The 21,138-nt window shown below is 39.0% G+C and overlaps 5 protein-coding genes across 14 annotated transcripts; 3 read left to right on the top strand and 2 right to left on the bottom strand.

The window, feature by feature from the left end:
• The first annotated feature begins 3,828 nt into the window (after nucleotides 1–3,828).
• Nucleotides 3,829–7,004, top strand: LOC112733884 (uncharacterized). Its single transcript, XM_025782982.3, has 7 exons — nucleotides 3,829–4,021; nucleotides 4,140–4,281; nucleotides 4,355–4,437; nucleotides 4,666–4,752; nucleotides 4,999–5,147; nucleotides 5,662–5,793; nucleotides 6,598–7,004. The coding sequence occupies exons 2-7, from the start codon at nucleotides 4,143–4,145 to the stop codon at nucleotides 6,785–6,787; spliced, it is 780 nt and encodes a 259-aa protein (XP_025638767.1). The 5' UTR covers nucleotides 3,829–4,021; nucleotides 4,140–4,142; the 3' UTR covers nucleotides 6,788–7,004.
• A 309-nt stretch (nucleotides 7,005–7,313) lies between these two features.
• Nucleotides 7,314–10,744, bottom strand: LOC112733885 (uncharacterized). 10 transcript variants are annotated; one of them, XM_025782984.3, is made up of 10 exons: nucleotides 10,291–10,744; nucleotides 10,151–10,182; nucleotides 9,219–9,570; nucleotides 9,010–9,043; nucleotides 8,726–8,908; nucleotides 8,544–8,633; nucleotides 8,311–8,376; nucleotides 8,080–8,171; nucleotides 7,835–7,882; nucleotides 7,314–7,747 (listed from the first exon to the last, which is right to left on the bottom strand). In XM_025782984.3, exons 3-10 carry the CDS (start codon nucleotides 9,539–9,541, stop codon nucleotides 7,627–7,629), a joined length of 957 nt encoding a protein of 318 aa, XP_025638769.1. In that variant the 5' UTR covers nucleotides 9,542–9,570; nucleotides 10,151–10,182; nucleotides 10,291–10,744; the 3' UTR covers nucleotides 7,314–7,626. The 10 variants fall into 10 exon arrangements, with proteins under 10 accessions (XP_025638769.1, XP_025638771.1, XP_072068812.1 ...); XM_025782986.3 differs by having other exon boundaries at nucleotides 8,726–8,820; nucleotides 10,291–10,614; XM_072212711.1 differs by having other exon boundaries at nucleotides 9,209–9,570; nucleotides 10,291–10,614.
• A 321-nt stretch (nucleotides 10,745–11,065) lies between these two features.
• Nucleotides 11,066–15,193, bottom strand: LOC112733888 (CRS2-associated factor 2, chloroplastic). Its single transcript, XM_025782989.3, has 6 exons — nucleotides 14,385–15,193; nucleotides 13,934–14,061; nucleotides 13,041–13,266; nucleotides 12,509–12,636; nucleotides 12,173–12,317; nucleotides 11,066–11,693 (listed from the first exon to the last, which is right to left on the bottom strand). The coding sequence occupies exons 1-6, from the start codon at nucleotides 15,049–15,051 to the stop codon at nucleotides 11,260–11,262; spliced, it is 1,728 nt and encodes a 575-aa protein (XP_025638774.1). The 5' UTR covers nucleotides 15,052–15,193; the 3' UTR covers nucleotides 11,066–11,259.
• A 750-nt stretch (nucleotides 15,194–15,943) lies between these two features.
• On the top strand, nucleotides 15,944–17,419 carry LOC112735517 (uncharacterized). Its single transcript, XM_025785050.1, has one exon. The coding sequence runs from the start codon at nucleotides 15,944–15,946 to the stop codon at nucleotides 17,417–17,419; it is 1,476 nt and encodes a 491-aa protein (XP_025640835.1).
• A 1,873-nt stretch (nucleotides 17,420–19,292) lies between these two features.
• On the top strand, nucleotides 19,293–20,919 carry LOC140177761 (uncharacterized). The gene is made up of 2 exons (XM_072210922.1): nucleotides 19,293–20,168; nucleotides 20,407–20,919. The coding sequence occupies exons 1-2, from the start codon at nucleotides 19,293–19,295 to the stop codon at nucleotides 20,917–20,919; spliced, it is 1,389 nt and encodes a 462-aa protein (XP_072067023.1).
• The last annotated feature ends 219 nt before the right edge of the window (nucleotides 20,920–21,138 follow it).

Here is a 21,138-nt window from a genome sequence, read left to right on the forward strand (position 1 = left end):
AAGTCGCGCAGCTGGAAGCGTGAGCTTTGGTAGTTAGGGTGTTACAGAAGGTACTGGTTACTCCAAAAAAATATGGAGGTTTGGGGATTAGAGATCCTTATTGTGTGAATATTGCTCTTCTTGGGAAGCTAGTTTGGATTTTTTTCCAGCAATCAAACAAGTTATGGGTCCAATTATTGGATGCCAAATACCGATCATCTCTATATGACTGTTTTAGTTGTCCTAAGAACAAGGACTCTTCCATTTGGAGGAGTCTTTGCAAGGCTTGGGAAGCGTTGAAGGATGTGCTTGCCTGGTGTATTGGGGATTTGAACCAGAATTTTTGGTTTTCTCGCTAGAGGAGAGAAAGACGATTATCTAATGAGATGGATTATGTTCACATTTCTGATTCGAATCTCCGGATACATGATATTTGGTCAGTTGGTAGGTGGCATTTAGATACTCTTTATTCTTCTTTATCTCAAAATTGAAAGGTAATATTCTCTCTTACAATTCAGATGTGCAAATAGGTCCAGAAGTGGGTTGGTATTGGTTTGGGTCTGCTACCAAAGTCTATGACTCACGCAATCATTACTTGTGGTTGTATAAGCAGCTGTTTGGTTGGGAGGAGCAGGAGAATTGGATTTGGCTTTGACGCCAGCTTGTTCCAGAAAAGCACAAGTTTTTGGCTTGGCTGTGTCTTAAAGAGGCTCTTCCTACTGCAAGTTTTCGCTTCAGAAGAAGGATGTCGTCATCGGATAGGTACCCAAGATGTCTTTCTAGCCCGGAATCGGTTTTACATTGTATTCGAGATTGTCTAAAAGCTCAGCTTGTATGGCATAGGTTGGATATTTCTTGTCATCCTTTGGATTTGAAGAAATGGTTCTTGTATCATAGTAGAGAGCATCCGTTCAAGTTCTTTTCGGGACTTTGGTGGATATGGCGAGTAAGGAATAATGACATCTTTAATCCTCACGAAACTTGGCCTCCGAAAAAAGTGATTTGTCTGGCAATAACTTCAGAGAAGGAGCTTAGGAATATTTTTGAATTACAACGTATGTCCCTTCTCTATACTCTAAATAGTTTTTGGAATCCCCATCCATTGGTACTTTCAAGATTAATTGTGATGCTAGTTATCCTGGTTCCGGTGATAGTGTTGGTTTTGCTTGTGTTATTAGAGATTGTAATGGGAATTGGCAAATGGGGTGTTTGGGAATGATTGAGAGTAATAGTATTCTTCAAGGAAAATTGTTTGCTATTTGGAGAGGATATCTCTTAGCCTGGGATGTGGGTCAACGAGATGTTATTTGTGAGACGGATTGTGTGGAAGCGTTTAATCTTGTTACTAATCACCAAGATGATTTTGGGTTTATTGATCCATTGGTGCTCAAAATAAGAGATATCATGCATTGGAATTGGCGTGTTGACTTTTGTTTGATTATGAGAGATGCAAACTCAGTGGTAGACACTATGGCAAAGATGGCGATGAAGTTACAACTTTCTCATGTGGAGCTTCCTTCATCTTGGGAGGAGTTTAAGAGTAGTCTTAAACGGGACTGTCCCTCTATTTAAGCAGTTCCTTTGTTTTGTTTTTCTTTGTTTAGTTTATTTAAGTCATAAAAAAAGCAAGGTTACAGTGGTCTCCCCCACCGCCGCAAGGAGTGTGTCGCCGTTCGTTGCATTCAAGGACCACCGTGTCTTCATCCGATCGTCCGCGCTTCTTCGTCATTCAACAATTAGTGCGTCACTGCGTCTTCCTCGAGCTCGCTGTCAGTGGTCTTCATCTTCCTCGAGCTTGCCGTCAGTGGTCTTCGTCTTCCTCGATGCCGTTTTGCAATTCCATTTAAAGAAAAAGAAGAATAAATTACCATTTGTACCAATAAAAGATACAGATGCTGACAAATGTATCCATATAAGAATAAAACGACAATTATAACCACGGAAGATGGCTTCCATGTGCCAAGAGTACCCGGATGATGGTTACAAAATTGGTCCATTAGGGTATTCTTGGCACACGAAAGCTATCTTCCGTGGGTACAATTGTCGTTTTATTCTTATATGGATACATTTGACAGCGTTTGTATCTTTCATGGATACAAATGGTAATTTCTTCGAAAAACAAAAAGGGTTTATGAAAGGTTCTCACGCTCTATCTTGAAAGCTTCTGAAAACCTTAGCCTCCATCGCGCCGCCATCTGTCTCACTGTCGCCGACCTTCGCGCTCAAGATCGCCACCAGGTTCGTCGTGGTCGTTCTCCAATCTTCCTGATTCGTCGTGCTTGAAGGCCCTCCCCTCGTTCGCCAGCGTTTGCGTCTCCAGTCCTGTTCCACAGCTCTTTGCTCATCGTCCGTCATCGTGTTCATCGCTAGCTCGCGGTCGTCCGACGCGTTCAACTGCTTTCCCTCAAATTTCTGCTCCCTGCCCTCGCTGAAGGTAATTGCTCGAATGTTCGGTACTCATTGCTTGATGATAAATTGATAACTCTGTTACTACTTAGTACTTAATGATAAACTGATAAATGATAACTCTATTACTGCTTGATGATAAATTGATAACTTTGTTATTGATTTATTGTTGTTTTTTTTTTTTGTTAAACTTTGTGCTGAAAAGTGAAAATATTGCTAATCTTTCTTAAATTTTGTGTTGAAAAGTTATTGTGCTGACCTTGTTAAAATTGAATTGAAAATCTTATTAATCTTTATTGAAACATGTTAATTTTTGTGATCGCTTTGTTAAAGGTGTTGAAAATTGTGTTAAAGCTTATTTTATGATAACATAAATTGAGTTTTGTTAGTCTGTAGATAATCAAAAGATAGATGTTAATAACTTACGGTTATGCTTATAGTTTCTTCAGAATTGGTTCCACAATACTTGCCATTCATGATGCAAGTGATGTATCCATGGAAGCTGCGAAGGTTTTCAAATATTCTAAAAGAGAATGTGGTGCAAGTGTGTTCTTTGGATTCTTTGCACTTTCTTGGCTCATATTGCGGCTAATCATCTTTTTCTTTTGCGTTATTAGAACAAGGTTGATCTTTTTTATGTTTGTTTGAAGAGAAAATGGAAAGAAAGAAAATGGAGGAAAGAAAAGAAGAAGGAAAATGATCATTTTTCATTGTTTGGTTATGAAGAGAAATTGGAGAAGAAAAAAAAGGGAGGGAAAACTTATTTTCTCTCACAACTTCCAATATTACCCCTTTACTTTTTTCAATGTATTTTATAATACAAGGATAAAATTGTCTTTTTATAACATTTCTTTCCTTCTTATTTTCCTTTCATCCAAACACATCTAAGGAAAATAAAAATTCACTCAATTTCTTTCCTTTCTTTTCTTTTCTTTCTATTTCTTTCCTTTCTATTTCTTTCCTTCCAACCAAACATAGAGTGATTTGTTAAACTTCATTTTAGCTTTGGAGGCACTTTTTAATCCTCGTATGTTTGTTTGGTTGTTCTCGCCTTCTCGGCATTTAAAATTTTGAGGAATGCTAGAGGCAGTAACTTTTGAGATTTATAGTTATTAAATTGTTATCAATGAGATTTTTAATGGTGTGAGATTAGTGTGAGATTTCATCCAATAACTCACTCTTTTTTACTAGTTACATGCTGACCAGAATTTGATAAAGTTGTTGGTCTCCTAGACTTTTTCAAAAATTTTATCATTAATTTAATTGATCACTTAAATTTGAATGACGTTCTAAGATTTATATTAGAATATAATTATGTTTTAGGGCGTTTATTTATATTTTATTTATTATTTTATTATAAAATAATTATTTTAATTGAAGTACAATTAAACCAACAAATTAGTAAATTAATTATTAAAAGGGTTTGATGATCGGTTTAATTTTAAGAACCGGTTTTATGAAAGTTTTGGATTAGGCGACACAAAACGGTATCCCCCGGTGCCGTTTAACACGTGGTTTTGAAAAGCAACCAAGGTAACAGAGCTGACACGCTAGATCTTAGTGTAGATCCATCGGAACGAAACTAAGACCTTCGTTCCGCCATCTCCCCCTCATCGGAACTGCCGTCCGCCGCCGGGTAACTCAACTAGTACCTTTGCCCCTTTCTATTCTCTCTCTTTTCTTTCTCTTACTAGAATTTCTCTCTCTCTCTCTCTCTCTGGTGTTTTCATTTCTCTTCTTCCTCACTCTCTCAGGCAATGGAAGAATTGTACCAGTGGAAGGAACAGCTTCTCCACTTGTGGAGCCTAGCCGAAGAGCAACTCCGTCAGGTTCCCCCAGTTCAGCTCTACGCTGCCGCCGCCGTCCTCGTTTTCACCACCCTGCTGCTCCTATCATGTCAGCCTCCCCTTATTCTCGTACATTTTTTGTTTTTGTGATTGGTTTTGATGATGGATTTTGTTGCTTGCAGTGCGGTTGTTGAAGCGTGCCAAGTCCAACACCATTGTATTGACTGGCCTAAGTGGCGCTGGCAAAACTGTTCTCTTCTATCAGGTAACAATCCCAAATTCCCAATTCACATGTTCTTTGGTTCATAGTTCAATTCATATCATGTAGTTTCTTAATTGTTGCCATTCTAGTTTGCTTTGCTAAATGAATTGTTGCTATTGTCTTGAACAAAAAGAATATTCATGGTTAGATAGTGAAACACTCTTGAGCAATGTTGTTACATTATCAGGTGCTAATATAATGTTATTGATGTACTTCTTCTGACTCTATCAGCTTAGGGATGGCTCTATCCATGGGGGGACTGTTACGTCAATGGAACCTAATGAGGAGACTTTTGTTCTTCATTCTGAAACAACAGAGGTAAGACACTGGGCTTTTGCTCTTTAATACATGTACATGAATAAATAGAATTAAACATGATTTTGGATGTGTATTTCGTTGTGCTTCCCATTCTGTATGAAAATGCCTTAGTTATTCTTCAAACCACAAGCCTTGGATGAGTAGTCAGGTTATTTGAAATTATGTCTATTTTATTTTTGATATGCTTGTTTGTTGATTGTGGAATTAAACATACTAGAACTGATCTTGTCTCTTGTTTCTTTATAGAAGCGGAAGACAAAACCCGTTCATGTTGTCGACGTCCCGGGACATTCTCGTCTTCGCCCCAAATTGGATGAATATTTGCCTCAGGCTGCTGGCATAGTTTTTGTTGTTGATGCTTTGGACTTCTTACCAAACTGCCGTTCTGCTTCAGAGTAATTCCTTTTGCACTGAGTACATATTTCTTAGGGTAAACCACCAAAAATACACCTGAATTATCTTAACATTGACAAAAATGTTCCTAAATTTTGTTATTGACAAAAATCCTCTCAAATAATTTAAAAACATGCCAAAAATGTCCAATTGTGATAAAAAACCTACTCCATTAATGGAAAAAATGTGACGTGGCTAACGGAGCATTCAACGTGGGAAGTGACACTCTAACATTTTCCGTTTGTCACATCGCTCTTTTCTGTTAACGTAGAATGTTTCAGTACATAGATGTGCATTTTTGTCACGTTTTTAAATAATTTGAGGATACTTTTGTCAATAACAAATTTCGGAGGCATTTTTGTCATTGACAAAATAATTTGAGTGCGTTTTTGGTGGTTTACCCTATTTCTAATGAGCTTGTAGCAAGCATTAGGCATGTGGCATCAAGCATTAAATAACTTAGTGATCATTTATCATATCTTGATGAAGTAGTTCCTAATTCACTTTCCTTCACAGGTATCTATATGATATTTTGACAAAGGGAAGTGTTGTGAAGAAGAAGATTCCATTGCTTATTCTCTGCAACAAAACAGACAAGGTCACTGCTCATACGAAGGAGTTTATCAGCAGGCAGATGGAGAAGGAAATGTATGGCCTCCACATTCAATCTTTTATATGCTATGCTTTGATTTGTTCATTGATTACTGTATAAGTGCATATTGTTGGAGGATTATGTGAGGCTGCCAGCTGTTGTGCAATGATAAAGTTGTTACCTCATGAACAGTGATCACAGGTTCTGGCTGGTCATCTAAATGCCATCTCTGTTCAGGGGAAAAGGTTGTTGACATCTGGCCATCCCCGCTCCCCTGAGCTCACATGACTTGTAGCCTAGAGCATAGAGTTTAACTTCAGTTGACTTATTATAATTTATATGTTTAATAGTTCAATATGCGATTACAAATTGTCAATCAATTATCAAAGTCATAGGAATATTCTAAACAAACATATACATAGATAGGAATAACATTGTTCTATGTAGTGAATGTTGGGTTAGGGCTTAGAGATAAGAATGTTGTGGTGGATGAGAGGACATCTGGAGAGAGGTTAGACAGGATTAATGTCTTAAGGAAAGAGAGTTAATAACACCGAGTGAAGAAAAGATGTTTGGTAATAGAAACTCCAATATAGTGCTTGTGCTTTTTGTTGTGAGAAGTTCCAGTGACCTAGTGTGAAAAGTATATCAGATGGAAGATGTCTCAAATAGCAAGGGTCAAAGCCTTAGAGGAGAATACAAATTGAAATTTAAAAAACAATCATTAAGACACCTGATTCTAAATGGATTTATTGAAGCTGACCTTATGGTGTTGTTTGATATCCATTTAATTATAAGAGCTTTTTTGTTTCTCCCTTTTTTTGTCAAAATTGTTGATGATGACACTAATTATTTTACAGTGACAAATTACGGGCATCAAGAAGTGCAATATCGGCAGCGGACATTAAAAATGAGTTCACCCTTGGGGTGCCTGGAGAACCATTTTCTTTTACCCAATGTTACAACAAAGTTACAACTGCAGATGCTTCTGGTTTAACTGGAGAGATATCTCAGTTGGAACAATTTATCAGAGAATATGTAAAGCCATAGCTTGATCTTATGTATGGAAAATTATAGATCATGTTGGGATCGGCAAGGTGATTAGATAGTTGAAATCGTATGATTGAACTGTATTTTGATTAAATGAGTTGCATAGTTACTTGGATTTATTACTTAAGGACACATTTCCAATTGATCATTTAGAGTTTGTTTAGGTGTCACTAAGTTAGAAAAAAATGTAATGAAAAAAGAATTTTTAATTTTTTAATATGTTTACCAAAATTTTAGTAGTAAAAAAATATATATATTAAAAAAATAAAAAATATTTTTTAGAAGTTATAATTTATATTTTTTAAAAGTTTTTGTAATTTTTGGATATTGAATCTAATTGAAGGATTTTATTGTACAACTAGGAAGATGATTGAAAATGTTTAAATTATAGGAAATTAATTGAAAATTAAGTGTAATTGATGTTTAGTTTTCGTCTCCACTGAATAATTTTTGTTGTGTAAAGGCAAGTAAACTTCTAGATAGAACTTGTTTACATCATGGCTGACAATTTTTTTTTAAGGCATAGTTTGTTCTTCAAAGTTTTGATATATATTACTGTATTAAAATTCAACTCATCATTCCAGAACAGTGTTGCTCAGACTCAAATCGTACTCATATACAGTTAGTTTTGAAATAGAAAAACAATTTACACTAATTTTGAAATATAAATTTTCGTCCCTTATCTAAAAAAATGGAACAATCTACTAAAATTTGCTATTCTTTTTGGTGTATCGTATGGTATTGCCTAAACCTAATCCTTAGAATGCATTTCTGGAAGAGGAAAAAAGGGTAGGCCAAGACCAATGGTTGATTAACATTGTGGATTAATCATTAATGTTCTACCAGGGAACAAAACGGCAGGACCCAGGAAACGATCTTGATAACCAATAATGCTTCAGCCTCACTAGTATGGAAAATATGCCGTAGCATGGAATATGCATTAGAGCCACGGCTAGGTACCTGAAAAGTCCAAGAGGACAGGACAAGAGATTAATAATATTGTATAATTGTATTCATTACACAACATATTTTTCATTCACAACATACCACAAGGGTGCAAATGAGGATGACAAGTCAAGAAAAGGATAAGGCCACCTGTAACAATTAAGGGTGTCAAACTAAACATATCCAAATTTTTCTTAATCAATTAATTTAAACTTTTGCCTAAAATGATATTTTTTTTAAAAGAAATTAATCAATTATAATAAATGTGGCATTTTAATTGATATTCCGAAAAATTTCTCAAGATGTTATGTATGTATAATCAAAACAATGGATAAGTATGCTTTTACCACACTGAAACACAAGCATGGAGGATCCACTGAAAAATCACAAATATGCACGTCCACAGCATAAAATATGCAAATCGAAACTTTGGAAATCTCTGCATGTTTAAGAATAAGTATTTGTGAGTTTAACAATTTGAACACGTTACATGTCCAAAAACAATAATTATAATGAAATTGACAAAATTAATAAGAAAAAAATGCAAACATTTATAAAATACTAAAATCCAAACTCACCATGCAATTCAGTGTTGTGTCACCCAGCAGGAAAACAACGTTAATGGAGTGCATGAAAAACATAAACTGCAAGGTAGTAAAAAGTGCAAATGTTTTCAGATGAAAAAACACACAACTATTGTAGTCTTTGGCTGTGCAATGCAATGCGAATTGTTAGAGAATATAAATATTCACGTGCCTTCTCCTATCAATTTAAGCTTTTGAAGAAGTGGCTTCATGACACCCATACTTACAATATCGAGATTGTAGTCTTTGGCTGTCAGCAACGGATAGAGGATAAGCCAGAACACAGTGTCAGTGAGCATTACAGCACCTGCACAAATCTATATATTCAACAGATAATGAAAAATTAAGTTAAAAGCCTTCTAAGTTTGATGAAAAATGAAAAAATGTATTCCAAGATTTTATCAGTCACCTGAAAAATTATTTGGAAAATGTAACCCCATGCACCGGCAATTTCGCGAGCATGGGGATGCTGATGAACATTTGGACTCTTGGGAATGCCTTGCTCTGCATCCAAATAAGCATGATTCACTGTGCTACCTTCAATTTTATTTTGTTTATAATAACATCCATAAAAGGAGAAACATGATCCAACCTGAATGTGAAATTGAGAGCAAACATGTTGAGTTTTGTCCTACAATTCATACTAAAATAATAATATATATATAACAAAGATTTGGACATTTGAATTGTTACCCCAAAGTAAATGATGACCAAAACAAAGGTCCATCTGTTCAGCAGAAGAAAAGAAAACACAATAATATAATCAGAACACTTGCAAAAAAAAAAAGGAACAAATAAAAGTAAGGGTCATTAGATAGCTTCTAATCATCTTCTTAACTACTTAATGAATTAATAAAATCTTTGGTCATTTTGTAATTAGGAGAATGGTTACCGAAGCTTACTGAGTGTAGAAGTAAAAAATTTCAGCTCCATCGGCCGCAACATTGGCGATGATCAAAGCCAAAAGCACAAGAAATGAAATGATTCTGTAACTTAGCAGCCAAGAAGGATCAATTCCAAAAAGACATGTATTCCATGCTTCATCTTCATAAACCAATGAAGCCGGTTCTGGCCGGTCATCTGTGCTCTCTGGCTCCGATTGATCGAATCCTTCGTATCTCCATAGTAGATAAGATGCTAAAGCCATAGAGGAGAAAATCCATAGTACACACAAAAAGAACCTCCAATTCAACCAATAACTTGATACAGTAGTATCTGCACTCATGGTTGGTTGCCAAGTATGGCCTTCAGATCCTGCCATGAAACTCATGAGTAATGGATACTAGCTCGGTTCGCAACGAAGTATATATGTGCTTGGAATCTTGGTGCTATTTTTTCTTAAGGCTCTATGAACAATGGTGGCAGCTTCATGCATTAGGCCACCATTTTTATTGAAAAATTCTCAATCTACTCAACTCTCACAGCATGATAAAATAAAAAACTTAGCAAAATTCTGAAGAGATATATCAGAAAAACCAAAATCCCAAACGAATCAAGCATGGTATGATATGAATTCCCTTATGCATTTAAAAATTATGCATAAAGAAAGTTCAAGGCGAAAGGGCCATGCCATGATTGTGTGAAGTAAAATAGATGGCTAAGAAAAGTATCAAAATCCAATCAGCTAAAAGAATGCATTTTTTTTCAAACTAGCAAATAATAAAAAAAAAGAATCCATTTTTTCAAACATAAATCGGCTAAATAACTAAAACAATACAACTCTCAAAAGCTGAAGCAGAATTATGATGTGATAATTGTTGCTCTTCTAGAATATATAAACTAAGGTGCAGCATAAAGGGAACCAAAAATAAGAAGAATTAATCAAAAATTAAACCTGGATTCCTTGCTTGTGACGAGGTGTTTCACCTAAAAGACCCATAAATAAAGTTCAATACTTGATCAAAAATGAAAGGGAGAAAAAAGAAAATTGGATGATTCTTAATGAAGTGGAAGAAAAGTGACAGTAGCACTCACTATTGATAAGTAAAATTCAGAAGGAAGAAGAAGATGCTTTGCTTTGCTTTTTTCCTTTTAATGGATTATGTGAACATGAAGGGGAGAGAGGGAGGGAGAGGAATCGGGTTTTGTGAACCATACAATTCCACAAAACCCCTAACACAAGGAATTTGCAAATGGGAAAAAAGGGTATATGCCGTTTGTGAATTGTTACATTACTGGGATTACAGAAGAAGAGAAGAATATGAATCATCTTCGCTATTATAATTGTAACCAAGAGAAAGACACAAACAAAGAACACGTTTTGTCTTAATCTAGCCACCATAACTTGCATTTCATACCTTTTTATTTCCTTAAACACAAAGTCAGTTCATGTTTTTCAACTTTCAGTTCCCACGTCACAGTCAACGTCACGTGTCAAATTCTTGCATTTATGAATAAAATGTCTACTTTGATAAATTTAAGTATTCTTGAAGTAGATCATTTTAATAGAATGCGTGTTAGATATAAGCTTTTAAAATTTTATGTATTAAATATATTGGAAAACCATTTTTTTCCACTATATTTATGAATAAAAAGTTGAATGAGAAGTTTCCTTATTTTGGTACTATTTTATTCCCTTGTTTATTTGGATCCAATTTAGTACAAAAGATAGAGACACTTTTTTTTTTTTCTTTTTTTCGGTAATTACCTGATAAACCATAAATATGCTGTCACCACTCAACACACGTGAGGTAATTGTTGCAAACGTAACATAGTTGTCGCACAAATATAAACGATGAAACAAAGAATATTGGAGATGAATGAGAAATTGTATATTTGCAGCTAACTATTTTTTGCACACTAAAGAATCCCCCCCCCCCCCCTCTCTTCTCTTTTTTTCATGCTTATTCCCTCTCTTTTTTACATTTCAGATATGATGCACCCTATTTTCGCTCAATAAACAAGATCTTCATGTTGTCCCAGAAATATATATTATAAAAGGCATTATTCTTCTAGTTTTGGTTTCAGCTTGTTGACAACAAAATCAATAGGTAATGATCCGGGTTCCGCAGATGAGTCCACAACATCAAACAAGTCATCTTCAAGGAAATCATCATCATTGTCGTCATCGCCTTCGTCTTCAGTAGCCAAGCCATCCTGACTGGAATAGCTGTCTATGTCATCTTCAAAGCTTGCAATTGAACCTTTAGCATCATTCTCATTAGATAAAATCAATGCTGGATAGGAGTGCTCCATGGCCTGCGAAACCCCTTCGAATTCTTCTACCTTCTCCAAGAGGGCATCAGGACCAAGATTGAACTCATCCAGCAACAAAGCTTTGCTCGACTCGATTGCACACTTCCACAGAGACAACATTTTTGGGCTTGTGTTCACCACGTTGCCCTCTTGTTCAGATTGATTATCATCTTCTGTCTCCCCTGATAAAGATAGTTAAAGACATCATGTTGAATTTGCATAGCCACCAATAATTTAATTTTAGGGTGTGGTCAGGCAGTACTCAACAACTAGACAAACTAAAACACCATTATACATCATAATTGTCTATGGTGTTGAAAGAAAGAAAAATGACAATTACAAAAGGATACTCATGGCAATGAAAAACCATTATGACCATATATTAAGAATGCACTTGTCCTTTTCTTCTTTGTTAAACTTATTTCATGATACGCTTCCACACAACAATGACAACAACAACAAAGTCTTATCTCACTAAGTAGGATGGGCTACATGGATCAACGACACCATTGTCATGTATCACGTCTATAGTGAGACCGTTCACACACAGATATCTCTTGACCAACTCATGATATACTTCCACACAACACATGTAACTAAATAAAATGTACAACAATTCCAATAGGATAGGACATGCAAACAAAATGGTTCAGTTACACACCTGTACTGTCCGAATTCCCTGTAATGCCAGCTTCTGAAGGACGAGAAAGTGGAGGAGGTTGTGGGAACATTGATTTCCAATCTTTGCCTCTCCACATCAATATCTGTTCATCATCAAAAGACAGCAGAACACAAGGAACCAAATCCTGCCAAAACAAGATGATCAAAATTCATGCAGAGTAATACTCCTAATGGTTGTTGGCAATGCTTATGCCGCTTATCTAGATACTTGAAGGCCTTTTACCACAAGTAAGCTAGAAGAGGTTGCCTACCAAAGTAGATTGCTCCTGGGTTTCTTGTATTTAGGAACATAAATAAATTAGTTGCTATTTGATACCTTAAGCTTGGCACCTAATTTCTTGTAGTCGCTAGGCTCCAGTCCCTTGCAGTCAATCTTCGCCAAAGGGCTTCCTTCAAAAGCCTCTCTGACATCCTTTACAAGCGAGGTGTAGACTCCATTTTTGGCTGCAACATTGCATAACCAAATTAAAGGTTTAATTTTAGAAAGAACCATAACTCAGTTTCTTTAATGGACTTATACAATTAGACTAAAAGAGAAGTGCATTATCAATAATAACTCTAAACTAAAAATAGGCTTAGCAGGATGAATATCCATATAGATAAAGAAATGCAAAACATTATGCCACTTATCTTTTTCGCTTTGACTTGATTTTGATCTCCTTTCCCCAACTACAAGATTTGGACTATATATTTCAGCTTGTTTTATTGAAACATCTAAGTTTTCGTATCTTACTCAGTCTACTAACCAAAAGATTCTCCTTCTTGACAAGCCCATCATTAGTCAAATGCCTATAATATGGTTAAATCTTTTAGAGAAGAGTGAAGATGATAATCACAGTGGACATTACCTAATTTACATATTGGCAAAAGACTTTTCCCTTTCAGACGTAGTTCATCAGCTTCAGATTTTGTTAATCCTCCTGGAGCAGCTTGTATAAGTTTTGGGTAAACAGGTGCAGCAGGCTTCCAGAGCATCACTGGATACAGTGGGCGTGTACTATAGTTGTAGTTTCTTCCACGGAAAAGATAAACAACACCACCAACTCTAAGAATTATTTTCCCCCCTGTTTTATCCTGTCATAGCATATAGAGGGGTTCAAAACAAAAACAAAGATAGATCCCGTGATTAAGTTATATGCATGGTTTATGCTAGGACACTGGTTATGGTTTGCTCCATGTAAGTTGAACCCATCTAGTGGGAGTAAGTAAACTTGATTTTTGCCATTACCAAAACATTTCAACAGGATAAAAATGCAATGCCTCGACTAAACAGGTGATATCAAAACATTTCAACTGGATAATGCTAGCCTTATTATTTCTATTTTAAATTTAAAAGAAAAAAATACTAGTGTGGAAAGAGATAGAAAGGCTATAAGAGCCCTACAATGCTGGTCTCCCTCATAAAAGTCAACTCTTTCGGTGCATGGGTCTCAATACAACTGTATTAGTCTATGCATCAATCAAGTCTTCAGCATTCTGACTGGAGGTCACCCAGCAAGAGGATCAGAGAGCATCCCTCATCACCACCATCCAAGATAACAACTTAACGTGCACAGAAAAAACAAAAGTTTCCGATTAATGTATTTTGATTTCCAGGATATGATCTGCCTAGAGCAACCTATTACCAGGAATGATATTGTGAAAGTTTTGGCAACAAAGTCCTCAGATATTGAGGTAAGAAATGTATACTCATGAACAACAAAGAACTAGGAATCTATTTTGCAAAAATGAAGATGGATACCTCAATGTGGTGACAGACATTTTTCATATCTACAGTTGGAACCCCTTTACAACGAATTTTACAGACAGGGCTACGCTTCCAATGCGAATGTATCAACTCCAACATGTTATGTGTTAATCCATCCCTTCCTAGGCCATCAAATATTGAAAAACCATTAACACAAAACCTACACCTTAACACATAAAAGCCAACCCATAACAGATATATCTCAAATAACATAACACACTTAACCAATAACCAAAAAAACTCATCAATTCGATATCATAAACAACAACAATAATAAGTAAACAACACTCTCAAATAACCAACATAAGTAATTCTGATCTATTTCACAGTTCAACAACCCATTCAGCCGTAAAGCTCAATTAAGCCTAATCACCTAATTACATTCTATGAAATCTTAATTAACGTAGTGTTCAGCAGCAGCAAGGAAGGAAAAAAGGAAGCTCACCGAGATTAACCTGGCGATTATCAGAGACCATAGGCTTAACAAGCATCCTTATCTCCCATTTCCTCAAGGGGTCGCCGAGTATCTCCTCCCTCGTCTTCCCATCCCTGGAGTATTTACCAAGCTTCAATGGCTTCGCCATCTCCAACTGCTTCACCCCATTGGTATCGGGACGCGGCGGGTTCAATGACTCCAGCAGCCTCACCTTCTTCTCCTTGTCCTTCTTGCTCTTCAGCGGGGCCTTCCCCGTCCACGGCCGCGGCATCGTGGGCGGGGCGAATGGCAGGAACGCCGGCTCCCTGATGGCGATGGGCTTCTCCGTCGGGGTCTCGGAGTAGCTGAATTGGAACTCGAAGGGAGCTCCGGGGAGGAGGTAGGATACGCCGGAGTCGCCGACGACGACGGAGCGGTCGCCGTCGGAGGCAATGACGCCGGGGCGGCTGACTGGCTTGTGGTAGCTGGAGCGATGGTGGTGTTTGAGGGCGGGGTGGTTGTTGGGAGGGTTTTGGAGGGATTTGCGGGGAGGGGGATATTTGGGGATGGGGATTGGTGGTTGGGGGGTGGAAGAAGGGTGAGGGGGCGTCGGTGGTGGTGTGGAGGGGAGTGAGGAGAAAAGGTTTCCCCCTGAAAGTGGTGATGGTGATGGTGATAATGCTACTACTACTCCCATTGATTTTCAACTTGCCTCAAACCTCACACCAATTCAGGGATACTTCATACTCATAGATACTGCTCTCCACAATCATCCACAACATACACATGATATTTTCACCCTCTTTTCAACGACAAGAAAAGAAAAAGACAGAAACACTAATCTCTTCTTTTTAAAATAAATCAATTAATAATTAATTAGATTTATTTAAATTTTTTAATTTAAATAATTAGGATTAGTTAGTAACATTCTAAAACACACTGCGATTCCTTCCCTCCTCTATCCGCACCGTGACCATACATACCGGAGAGAGCTGCAACCCAAGCTGATCGACGAAGTTGCCATTGTCGCCAAGCCGTAACCTCCGTGATACGTCACCTGTATCCTCGGTCGCCCGGCATACTCGGCACGCAAACATTCGAGGCCGAGATAATATCAACCGCCCGAAAATCTCGGCACGTGGGCAGATAAGCTCGGCCTCGCCCATTCAAAGAAATAGGAAACGTGTTCAACAAACTTAATCATCAAAACAGAATATCATAACCAACCTACAAACTAGGACTTATCCACCAACGAGTAAAAACAACTCCTATAAAACCTAGCTAATATCCTCGGTTAAAGCTTAGGTTCCATTCTCAGTCTTCATACTTACTTAATTACTCTCACTCGAGATTATCACTAACTTGAGCGTCGGAGTATCTTTTGCAGGTATTCCCGCCGCGGTGTTCGTTTCAGAGCGACGTATAGCTCTTCCTCTCCGACAGACGCCTGCTCGGAGTCACTAAGCTCGGCCACCTCTTGTGCCAGGACGAAACACTTGGCGCCCACCGTGGGGCCCGAATATATCTGACCTCACCATCTATTTTATTTAGTACCTTACCTTATTTTGCAGGATTCCCTATCCTCGGACATGGCTGACAACGGGAACCCCCAACCCACACAGGTAGAGCTCCTAGCTCAAATCGCCGAACTCCAAGCGGAGGTACGGAGGATAGCTGAACTGTCCAACGGAAAGCACGAAGGAGAAAGCTCTAAGAGCTCGGCGCAGGGCAATACAGACCCCCTGAACATCACTCCACCAAAGGAAAAGTTCACCCTCGAGAATTCATTTTCTGACGAGATCACTAAGTTCCAGATGCCGAAAAACTTCGTATTACCTACAGCACTGGAACCCTACAAGGGGTTCGGTGACCCCCGAGCTCATATAAAAAACTTTCAATCCATGATGTTCTTTAACGGCGCTAACAATGAGCCTGTGCTTTGCCGGGCTTTTCCTACTTATCTTGATGGTGCTGCGTTACTGTGGTTTTCCAAATTGTTTGCAGGTTCAATTTCCTCCTTTGAGGAATTGGCGAGATCCTTTATTGATTATTTTGCTACATCCAGAATTTATGTCCACGGATTAGACTACCTAGGCACAATCAAACAAGGCCAACATGAGAGTTTAAAGAATTACATGACCAGGTTTTTCGAGGCTACCATGGAGATTCAGGACTTAGATCCGGCTGTCCACCTCCATGCACTCAAGGCTGGCCTCCGACCAGGAAAATTCCGAGAAACCATTGCGATAACAAAACCAAAAACACTTGAGGAGTTCCGAGAGAGAGCTGCAGGTCAAATGGAGATTGAGGAACTCCGCGAAGCCCAAAAGCCGGACAGACAACCACAAAGGAGGGAGGAGGAAAAAACATTCCGATCACCAGGCAACAGGGACACAAAGAAGCCTTTCAAACTCACACCAAAATACAACACATATACCAGATTCAATACCAAGAGAGAGAACATCATAAAAGAGATTCTGAATGCCAAAATCGTGAAACCACCAGCTCGGGCAGGAAACTACCAAGACCAAAGGTTTGTGGATAGAAGCAAGCATTGCGCCTTCCATCAAAAGTTCGGCCACAGCACGGACGACTGCATTGTCGCAAAAGACCTCCTAGAAAGACTGGCGCGACAAGGCCTTCTCGATAAATACGTTGAGAGCCAGAAAGTCAGAAGGGCAAGCTCGGACAGGGAAGAGAACAAACAAACAGTGACAGACAAAAACAAAAAGGAGCAGACAACCCCTGATCCACCAAGGGGCATCATCAGCCACATATCAGGAGGATACGCAGGCGGTGGCGAAACAAGCTCGGCCAGAAAGCGAAGTTATAGAGCGATGCTAGCAATCGAAGGAACCCCGCAACCAAAGAAGAAGGAAGACCCAGATGTCACGATATCCTTCAATCAATCTGACTTCAGATCGGCAAGCCCTAACCTTGACGACCCAGTGGTGATTTCCATCCAGGTCGGAGAGCTGTTGGTAAGAAAAACACTGCTAGACCCAGGTAGTAGTGCCGATGTCTTATTTTATTCTACCTTCAAAAAGATGCAATTATCAGAATAAATGATACAACCTTCCTCGGGAGAACTAATTGGCTTCTCCGGGGAAAGAGTCCCCATCATGGGACATATATGGTTGAAGACTATAATGGGAGAGATCCCTATGTCAAAGTCCATTGATATTCAATACCTAATAGTAGACTGTTATAGCCCTTATAATATTATAATCGGGAGACCTGCCCTGAATATATTCAGAGCGGTGGTGTCCACATTACACTTGTGTGTTAAGTTTTCGGTGCAGGAAAACAAGATAGCTACAGTTTATGCCGACCATCAAGAAGCTCGGCAGTGTTACAATGCTTGTCTAAAGCGGGACCACGCGAAGGAGACAACTCGGCCCCAGGTCCAATCCATACATAGCTCGGCTGACACCACCATATTAGCCGATCTCGACCCGAGAGAAGATCTCGGCGAAAGACCTCGGCCAATGGACAACCTTCAACAAATAACGCTAACGGCAGATGACAAACAATACACATATATCAGAGAAGCATTAGAAGGGGAAGACCGAGCAAGACTTATACACATACTGCGTAAGAACGCCGACCTTTTCGCATGGACACCAAATGACATGCCCGGAATAAGCCCAGAAGTCATCTGCCACAAGTTAGCAATTGATAAAACAGTCCGACTAGTAGCACAGAAGAAAAGGAACCTCGGAGAGGAGAAAAAACAAGCAGCACTCGAAGAAACCAAGAAGCTCCTCAACGCAGGTTTCATCAGAGAAATTCACTTCACCACATGGTTGTCCAACGTGGTAATGGTAACGAAGAACTCAGGTAAATGGTGCATGTGTGTCAACTTTACAAACTTAAACAAAGCTTGCCCTAAAGATGCATATCCACTACCTTGCATTGATAAATTAGTTGATAACGCCTCTGGTTTCAAAGCTTTGAGTTTTATGGATGCATACTCTGGTTATAACCAGATTCTAATGCACCCAGAAGACCAAAGCGAAACAGCTTTTATAACAGAACATGGAAACTTTTGTTACAAGGTAATGCCCTTTGGCTTAAAGAATGTAGGTGCGACATATCAAAGGCTGATGGACAAAGTATTCCAACAGCAGATAGGCCGCAATATGGAGGTCTATGTAGACGATATGGTAGCAAAAACACCTACGCAAGGGTCACACTGTGATGACTTGGTAGAAATTTTCAAACAACTTCGAGCATATAACATGACTCAATCCGGACAAATGCGCTTTCAGAGTGCAAGGAGGGAAGTTCCTTGGCTTCATGTTAACATCGCGAGGCATCGAGGCCAACCCAGAGAAATGTAAAGCAGTGCTAAACATGACAAGCCCAAAAATAGTAAAAGAAGTTCAACAGCTAGCAGGAAGAATAGCCGCCCTGTCACATTTCCTACCAGCAGTGGCAAACCGATCTTATCATTTTTTCCAGACATTCTCTAAAAGCAAAAAATTCACATGGACAGATGAATGTGAAAACTCCTTTACAGAACTTAAACAGCTATTAACATCACCACCAATCCTCCAGAGACCTGAGGCAGGTAAACCTTTGTGTTTGTACTTATCAATATCTAACCATGCTCTAAGCTCGGTACTAGTAACAGAAACGGGGAGAAAGAAAAATCCAGTATACTTCATCAGCAAGGTACTACAACCAACAGAAATAAGGTACCCGAAGATAGAACAGCTGGCACTAGCATTAATCACCACAGCAAGAAGGCTGCGACATTACTTCCAGAGCCACACAATCATAGTACGAACAGACCAACCGTTAAGACAGATATTAACCAGACCGGAGCTTGCCGGAAGATTAACAAAATGGTCGGTCGAACTCTTCGAGTTTGACATTCAGTACGAGCCAAGGAAGGCACTGAAATCATAGGTACTAGCCGACTTCATATCAGAAATGACTAATGACATACAAAACACAGAGACCAATTGGAGTTTACATGTGGACGGAGCATCAAACAAAGAAGGCAGCGGAGCAGGGATATTGCTGAAGGAGGGAGACAAAGTGGTAGCCGAACAAGCACTACAATTCTGCTTCAACGCAAGCAACAATCAGGCGGAGTACGAGGCTCTACTCGCTGGACTTAAGCTCGCCCAAGAACTGAAAATACCTCGAATAACAGTTTATTGTGACTCTTCATTAGTTGTGCACCAATTAAAGGGCGAATTCCAGGTAAAAGATCCTTTGTTAGAGAAATATTGGCTCATAACAAAGGGTCTCATCTCAAAGTTCAGTAAATTTGATATTATTCATGTAAACCGAGAACAAAATACCAGAGTCGACGTGTTATCCAAGTTAGCTACAACAAGGCAAACGGAAAACACGCCGGCCCTGTCACAACTAACACTCAACAAGCCGAGCTTTGAGCACGACACAATCTTAAGCATCATGCAGGTACCAGATTGGAGAACACCTTTTCTCAACTACATCAACACAGGTATCGCACCGGAAGATGAACCAAACTTGCCGCTCTTCCGAAGAAGAGCAAGTTTCCATACAATACTCGGAAATACCCTGTACAGACGAGGACACTCCCAACCGCTCCTCAAATGCATTAGCAAAGAGGAGGCCGAGGATGTCATGGCAGAAACGCACGAAGGGGTTTGCAGAAACCACATCGGCGGCCGAGCATTGGCGGCAAAAATACTGCGAACAGGATATTATTGGCCAACGATAAAAAGAGACTGCATCTCGAAAGTCAAGGCATGTGATAATTGTCAAAAACACGCCAACCTCTCAGAGATCCCGGCCGAGGAGCTCCACACCATAGAGGTAAGCTGGCCTTTCGATAGGTGGGGATTGGATATCCTCGAACCTTTTCCGAAAGCGCCAGGCCAGATACGGTATCCCAAGAGAGATAATCTCGGATAACGGGAGACAATTTATAGATCATAAGCTCGCTGCCTTTCTAACGAATTTTAACATCAAACATCACTTCAGCTCAGTAGAGCACCCGCAAACTAACGGATAAGTTGAATCAGCTAACAGAATTATCTTGCATGGATTAAAGAAAAAGCTCGGTGAGGCTAAAGGAGAGTGGGCCGACCTCATTCCAAAAATTCTATGGAGTTACAATACCAGCATTCAATCTGCCACAAGAGAAACTCCTTTCAGGCTGGTATATGGCGCAGAAGCACTCATCCCAGTAGAGGTCAGCGTCCCAACATTAAGGACCGAGCACTATGATCAATCGAATAATTTGCAAGCTCGGGCAGCCGAGTTGGATCTTGTAGAAGAAGAAAGAGACATTTCAACCATAAACCAGCGAGCTAGAAAACAATACCTAGAGCGAAGACACAACAAAAGAGTAGTTCACAGGTCTTTCAACAACGGAGACCTCATACTCAGACGAACAGAAGAAGCTCGGAAACCCTCAGCACATGGCAAATTAGCAGCAAATTGGGAGGGACCTTTTCGAGTTCTTCAAAATCTCGGAAAGGGGGCTTACAAACTAGAAACCCTTAAAGGAGATCAGCTTCCAGGAACATGGAATGTCTCCTCCCTAAGGGAATATCAGTCATAATATAGTCTGTAAATTCGCGAATGACGGTACTCTTTTTCCCCTCCGAAGGTTTTCTCCCAAAACACATGGGTTTTACTCGGAGAGGGTTTTAACGAGGCCGGACGCCACAAATCACTACACCAATGTATCTTATATTTCCAATCAAAACATTTTTTATCTTGATAGTTACCATATACTCCAATCAATAAACATTCAAAGTAAATCCGAGCTTCATACTCG

Source organism: Arachis hypogaea, chromosome 13 (assembly GCF_003086295.3).
Source record: "Arachis hypogaea cultivar Tifrunner chromosome 13, arahy.Tifrunner.gnm2.J5K5, whole genome shotgun sequence".
Taxonomy (NCBI): Eukaryota; Viridiplantae; Streptophyta; class Magnoliopsida; order Fabales; family Fabaceae; genus Arachis; species Arachis hypogaea.